Source organism: Triticum urartu, chromosome 2, assembly GCF_003073215.2.
Source record: "Triticum urartu cultivar G1812 chromosome 2, Tu2.1, whole genome shotgun sequence".
Classification (NCBI taxonomy): Eukaryota; Viridiplantae; Streptophyta; class Magnoliopsida; order Poales; family Poaceae; genus Triticum; species Triticum urartu.
The window spans coordinates 15,828,084-15,835,122 of NC_053023.1; the positions used below are offsets into that span (position 1 = coordinate 15,828,084).

Below are 7,039 nucleotides of genomic sequence, written 5' to 3' on the forward strand. Positions count from 1 at the left end.
TAGTGACTCAAACTGGATATCTGATGCTGATGAGATTAAGGCCACAAGTGGTTATGTTTTCACACTTGGTAGTGGCGCTGTTTCCTGGAAGTCTTGCAAGCAGACCATCTTAACGAGGTCAACTATGGAAGCAGAACTCACAGCATTAGACACTGCCACTGTTGAAGCAGAGTGGCTTCGTGAACTCTTGATGGACTTACCTATGGTTGAAAAACCAATACCCCCTATCCTGATGAACTGTGATAATCAAACTGTGATCGTCAAAATAAACAATTCAAAGGATAATATGAAGTCCTCAAGGCATGTGAAGAGGAGACTGAAATCTGTCAGAAAATTGAGGAACTCTGGAGTTATTACGTTGGATTATATCCAAACGTCAAAAATTTTGGCTGATCCCTTCACAAAGGGTCTATCACGTAGTGTGATAGATAATGCATCGATAGAGATGGGTCTGAGACCCACCGCATGAGTTGTCCATAGTGGTAACCCACTCTATGTGATCGGACATCCCGTGAAGTAGAAGTGGGAGACAAGCTGTTGGTCAGCTGGGAGGAGAGTATCCCTATATTACCTATCCCACTCCATGAAGATGCAATACTCTCCTGATCTGCATGGCAGGTTGATATTTATCTTAATGTGTTCCAAGTGGCTTATTCGGGTAAGTAGAGATGTTGTTCTGCAGAACATCTTCTGAGGAACACACCTATATGAATTTGACTGTTAACGTCGCAGTATGTGAGAATTGGGTGTTCTCTAATAAATTCATGAAAAGTCCCTGGAGTATGACGTATACGCTCCACCCGCGGGGAAGCCTTGCGGCAACCCAGTATCGGTCAAGAATTTGTGTGAAACTAGTCTCGCAGAAAACTTGTAGTTCAAGGCATAGTCCACTATTCAAGTTGTGATCTAGTGTAGCATAAATCTCTAAGTGGAAGTTCAACTTCACAGTCTCCACTAAGCACCGGTATATAAACAATGTTTTGGAACTAAATGATGAGATGTGCCAATGAGACTTTGTGGGGGATTGTTGGAATTTTGCTAGTAGGCCTTTGGCCCAAAGCCCAACTAAAATTCTGAAATTCTCTTGGCCCATTCATGCACACATGTGAGTGGAGTGAGTGAGGCTAAAGTTTAGTCCCACCCCGGAAGTTGAGAGAGAGTTGCACCTCTTTATAAGGTGAGCTCTTCTACCACTTGTATGAGCATGAGAAGAGGAGACCTACACGCATGCTCCTCCTCCTCGCCTCACCTCGTCACGACGCGCCGCGGGTTGCGGGATTGAGGCGAGCCGAGGACAGAGCTATTCACGTTGTCTATACTTTTGCTGCTCGGCAAAAATTAATGAGTCATTAACGGACGCGTTAATTACTGAACCGTTTCCAATTCTTTTGGATCGTGACGACTCGGACGTGGGGTTTACTTCCACGACCTACCTGGCCCGTACTATATAGTCAGGCAGACGTCTACCCTAGCCGCCGCCGCTTCGTATGGTTTCTCACCATCGTTCCAGATCATTGCGCCGCCAAGCAAGTCTTCTCCATCCCTCCTTTCGGCGTGCACCGGGAGAAGGGACAGCAGGCATCCGGAACCCCGCCTCTCGTGATCCTGTACGGGAGAGGGGCGATCAGGTTTTTGGGGAGCGCACTTGCGCGACTGCTGGCAGCGACGACTTTGCGAACGACACCTTGTTCCCTGACCTCGGCAATCTCATCCTCGACGACATGGGCAACAACGTCAACGCCGGCGGTGCTGCTCCTGCTGCACCGTATGTGATTCTATCCTTCCTGTTCGAGATCATGGTAAAATTTATGTTTCTAGTATATGCCCTAGATGTGATCTGTTCATCTGCTATGCTAGTTCGCATGATTAGTTTAATTTCTGCTATTGTAGTCATGATTTATCTTCTAATTATTCAGATTAAATCTCGTAGTAACTTGCTCATATTTCCAACAGTCGCGCGGTGGAAATGGCGGACCTGACCGTGGTCTCCATGTGACCCATTAACCATTTCGGGCACAACCATCCCGTTGCCCAACGACCGCCTTCTTCTCTTGTTTATTCGACGATACCAGTAGTGTTCGTACTACTGCCTGATGTTTATCTCCTCGAACGGTGGATCGTCCCCGTACTACCTACATCCAGTCCTAGTACAGTTGTTCTGTCTTACTAGAATAATGATGAATGTGTCGACGTATCAAAAGAAAAAATGAATGTGTCAGATGTAAGAATGTCTTTGTCTGCTGTAGTACAGATCAAATCTTCCATCTGACCCGGCCCAGTCCAGAAGGAAACCGGACCGCCGGACAGAGTTGCGCTAGCCTAGGACAAGTTGATTTACTATTTGATTCTTCTCATCATTAAAATAGCAGCGAGCGAGACCTCCGTTTCCGCTCCAGAAACTAATTGGACAAAGTACTGATAAAAATGGTTGGTTCGACACCTAGGACAAATGGTGGTCAAGAAAGAAACAATATCTGCAGAGCAACTCGGAGGAGAGAAAAAGCACAGGAAAGAAAATCATACAGTACATTGAGAAGAGTGTGTGTGATCAATTTCATTTATGTTCCAACTTGCCACCGATGAGCCATACATGCATGTCAAACATACACATATGAAGGTTTCCAACAAAAACGGCTTGGCAAGCACAACTCTAGTCTAGTCTCTAAAAGACTAAAACTATCATGACAATGGCATCTATGTAACGCATTGCATTACAGAACGAACCCTTTCCAAAGAGAGAAAGATATACAGGCATGGGTGCAACAATCAAGATGATGACAGGAGAGGAGAGGAGATTGCTCATCCCTCAAACAATCCTCTTATCTTCCCTTCCAGTTGGGCACCAGTATCATACCTCTTTTGTTTCTTCCCTCCAAACACCATTCGTTTCAACGAAAAGGACGGCCCTGAACATGCGCTTCGGTCAGACAAGGATGCCTCATACGGCGGAACAACGAAATCCACAATCTCCTGCCGCAGGTTGTACCTGAGTCAGCTCCGACCTTCCATGTCGACTGGCAGTCACAGGTGGCACGAAATTCAGCAGCAAACATGTCCAAGTTTAAGCGATGCAGAGGAGCCCAACACTCGTCCAAGTAGCACTTCTTGTACAGCTCCACCATTGATGTCAGCCTACTCGCCAATTCTTGAGCACCGGCGAAAGATGCTGCCCCTGGATGCCCCATCATTTGCAAAACAAGACATGTGTTATTCATAAGGAATATGTATTTCACACCCTTTTCGCCTTGGCGTATCATCTCTGCATCTTCCTCGAGCTTGGCTGCCCAGCAATCGACCATGTGAGAGCAAGGGTCAGTGGTGTGATGCACTGGCTCCACCAAATATGTGCTTCGAGAGTAATTCTGCAGGGCTTGTATCAAAAGGTGAGTTGATGGATGGACTGTGAATTCGGTCCCGGAGATGTGCAGAACCGTTGCTCCCAGACCATCCACCATCTTGTTCAGGAGAGCAGCAACCTCAGCAGATCTGTTCAATGGGTCGCATTGTTAAGAACCATTTGAGATGACTCAAATTGCATAATTCTAGTACTGATTGTAAAAAATTAGCATAATTGTAGTACTGGTTGGTGTGTGTGGGGGTAGTCATTTCGCCCGCCGGCTAATCCTCCCGCACCTACTAATCCTCGCCGCGATAGGCCGGCGGCAGGGCGAGGCGAGCACGCGCGGCGAGAGGGGGGAGGCAGGCCGGCGGCCGGGCACGAGCGGAGAGGTGGCCTAGTTGCTCGGCGCAGCCAACAGCGACCCGGAGAGGTGCGGCAAAGGGGCGGAGGCGGGAGCGGGCGGCGACCTAGAACCTCGACCGGTTTGGGCGTTCCCTCGACTCCGCCGCGGTTGGGCTCGATTCTACTCTAGGCTAGGCGCCGCCGGCGAGGCGCGGGGGGAGGGGGCGTTGAGATAAAACGCGCCGGGAACGCGGAAGCAGAGAGGGGCGTGGTGGGGATTGACCCATTTGTTACCTGCCGATGCCGGCGGCGGCATCCGGCGTTGCTCGGAACATGCCCATGGAGCCATCCCCTGCCGCCTCCATCTTGGTCCACCACTTGAGCCCGGCCGCCTTCCTTCGGCCGCCCCCGCGGCGGAGTGGAAGCGCTCGAGCGAAAGGGGCGGAGCGGCAGCCGGCGGCGGGCTCCGAATTTCGTTGATGGGTTTTTCGGCGGCCGCTCTTTGCGCTTATAGGAGCTAAGCTGATGCTGACGCCGAGGAGGGCGGCGACGCGTCGCTGGGTTGACGAGAGATCCGGTTAGGTGGCAAAGGGTCCCAACCCCTTACGTGATAGCTCGTCCGTCAACTCTCTCTTCATGTACAGTTTGTATAGGTATCGAGGTGTCTGGTCACCGAACGGTACAGCAGAGGATCCCAACCCACCTTACCGGACAACGCTACTATACATAGTACTCCCTCCATTCCATAATGTAGTGCTTCCTCTATCCCTGTGCTTTAACTTTGACCGTAAATTTAACTATCAAGACCGATTACGGCGGGAGCAAAAGTTATATCAATGAATTCATATTCGAAAGATGTTTTTAATTATGTAACTTTTTCTTCCGCCGCAGTTGGTCTCGTTCGTTAAATTTACGGTCAAAGTTTGACCTTGAAAACGCGGGCGCACTATATTTTAGAATGGAGGGAGTACTAATAAGTACTCCTTGGTCATGAACTCATGATACAAGTGTAAAACAAATCTCTTGGTCATGATAATGTGTTTGGGTCGAGGAACTGTTCCTGACGTTAACGTGGATATACATTTTGCTAAACAACCATGGGAGTACTAGTAGTAGCATTACCGCACGTCTGTGACAATAAGATTAGCCGTAGTGCCAGTGTAGTTGAGCAAAACGTAAGTACTTTGGATAGAGAACACAGTCTGGCTGGCGTGGGACGATGGTAGTAGTGGCAAGTGATAAATGCTGTGCAGGGCGTGGACTTCGGTAGCCTGGTCAAGCTTCAGCATCGCAGCGGTTAAAATGTACAGAATCAGGTCATGCCCCAGAAATGCAACAGAATCAGGTACATGGGAATCAGCATGCTTCAGAGCAACTCCAAGAATTCCCCTAAAAAACATTTTTATGAGAAATTTTTGGATAGCCACTTTTCTTAGTTCTCATAAACATCATCCTGTAAAATCTTTATTTTTCTATTTCAGTTTAGGAAACTAGCAAAAAGCATAGGGCCTGCATGTCAGTGACAGAGACGGGACGACGAGAGGCGGCGGCGCACCAATGGCTGAGCCGGTGCGTGGCCGCGGCGCACGGGCAATGATACATGCCGGTCGGCCGGCCCAAATTTGGGCCGGTTGCACCAGCAACGTATGATGTTGTGATTTACATCCGCACAATCTCATTCCTCCTCTCCCCTACGCCTTCTTCTATGAGAAAATACACCTCATCGCGCCGCCATGGACGAGCATACACTCGGCCTTGAAGCACCGCCCGGTGCGTCTAGTCTAGTGCCGCCCTTGCCGCCGTCTACTGTATTTCTCTCCGGCTCCACGCATGCAATAGCGTGTCCCCATGTTTGCAGCTCCTCGTGATGACGCTCGCAGCTCTGGTGGCCACGGCCGGTGGTCGCAGCACCTCCGAAGACGAGCTCACAAATAACTGTACTATCCCTTTGATTGCCAGTTGCAGCAAAAAAGCGGTACAGTTCCAGCAAAAAAAAAAGCTCACCTGTGCCGCCACCCGGTCGTCATCGTAGCAAAAACTCTGACCGGTTGTAGCTCATCAGGTTGCCGGTTGCAGCAAAAAAAACCGATGCAATTGTTGCAAAAAAAGGCGCCGATCACATCTGCATATAGTGGTAACAAAAACCGTCGCCGATGGTAGCAAAAAGTTGTGTTGTTTGCAGCAAAAAAAAACATTGTCGCTCGCCATCGGGGTTGCATCATCTTCATGAAAGATTTAGCGAAAAAAATGTAGTCGCCGGTAGTAACAAGTGAAGTCACCGGTAGTAGAGAACCAAACACCGGTTCCAGCAAACAAAAAACAGTGACAAAACCAGTAGTTAGTTCATGCAAGGTTTATCGGTTGTAGCATCCCTCGTCAACAGACGTACCATCTCCTGCGGCCGGTTACAGTATTCATAAGGAAAAAGCGAAGGCCTGTATGAGCACATCCATGGCGACTGATGCATCGTCGTGTGCGTCGACCTCGCGGTACTGTGTGCGCGAGCACTAGCGAGAGGGGAGCGGAGGTTCGGCCGTGAGATGGCTGACATGCAGCACCGCCAGCCCCATGTAGAAAACGCAGCTCACGGTGGTTTGGTGCGGGAGAAAAAGGACATGAAAGCAGGGCCGTCCCATAGATATATGTGGCCCAGGGGCAAGACAAGAACAAGGGGCTCTTCTTGAAACACAAAAGCTTAAATTAAATATCCAATGCACATCATAGATTAATTATCTTTGGACTCTTAAGACTGACAGTACAACTATTTATCAATCAACAGAACTGTATCATGATAGTAATGAAACAATGCAGCTCCACAAAAGATTGATTTCTTAATTGTCAATGGAGACATTTTTTTTCTGCACAACAAATGGCCTTGTCGAAACTGGTTGCTTCTTAAAACATTTGCGTTACCATGAGATATAAAATTAATGCAACAACTTACATTTGTTTCTGGATCCTCCCCAATCTGCATGTTCTTCACATAAAAATTCTTCACCAAAATAATAACTCACCTGTTCCAAGCTATCCTGCATAAGGCATGGCAAAGCAAACTGACTATTTCATGTTTATACTATGATGATCAAAACATGCGGATTCCCTCAAAGAATTACTAGTTTTGAAGAACTTAGCAATTGATCCCTTTTGGGATTCCACTAGCAGACAAATAATTTCTTGAAAACATGTCACTAAATAAGTTGTATAAAAATGGTTAATACAAGGATCAATAGCACCTGGAAATGAAATGATGGATGTAGATGGCTTGATCCGTATGCTGCAGTAATCAGCACGAACAAAAATACAACGCCATGAGGTGAACAAAATTTCTCCCTTCTCTAGTCTCCTGCCTGAGCACTC

The 7,039-nt window shown here is 48.0% G+C and overlaps 1 protein-coding gene across 1 annotated transcript; it reads right to left on the reverse strand.

Moving 5' to 3' along the window:
* Positions 1 to 2,799: 2,799 nt before the first annotated feature.
* LOC125534757 lies at positions 2,800 to 4,267 on the reverse strand. The gene is made up of 3 exons (XM_048697875.1): positions 3,977 to 4,267; positions 2,987 to 3,486; positions 2,800 to 2,906 (listed from the first exon to the last, which is right to left on the reverse strand). Exons 1-3 carry the CDS (start codon positions 4,045 to 4,047, stop codon positions 2,800 to 2,802), a joined length of 678 nt encoding a protein of 225 aa, XP_048553832.1. The 5' UTR covers positions 4,048 to 4,267.
* Between the last annotated feature and the right edge of the window lie 2,772 nt (positions 4,268 to 7,039).

Excerpts from the sequence above, each read along its gene's own strand:
- LOC125534757 (XM_048697875.1), bottom strand. The coding sequence starts at position 4,047 with ATGGAGGCGGCAGGGGATGGCTCCATGGGCATGTTCCGAGCAACGCCG. Across the intron at positions 3,487-3,976 it reads GCCGCCGCCGGCATCGGCAG|ATCTGCTGAGGTTGCTGCTC; the intron begins GTAACAAATGGG and ends CCCATTGAACAG. Across the intron at positions 2,907-2,986 it reads GAAGGTCGGAGCTGACTCAG|GGCCGTCCTTTTCGTTGAAA; the intron begins GTACAACCTGCG and ends GCGCATGTTCAG.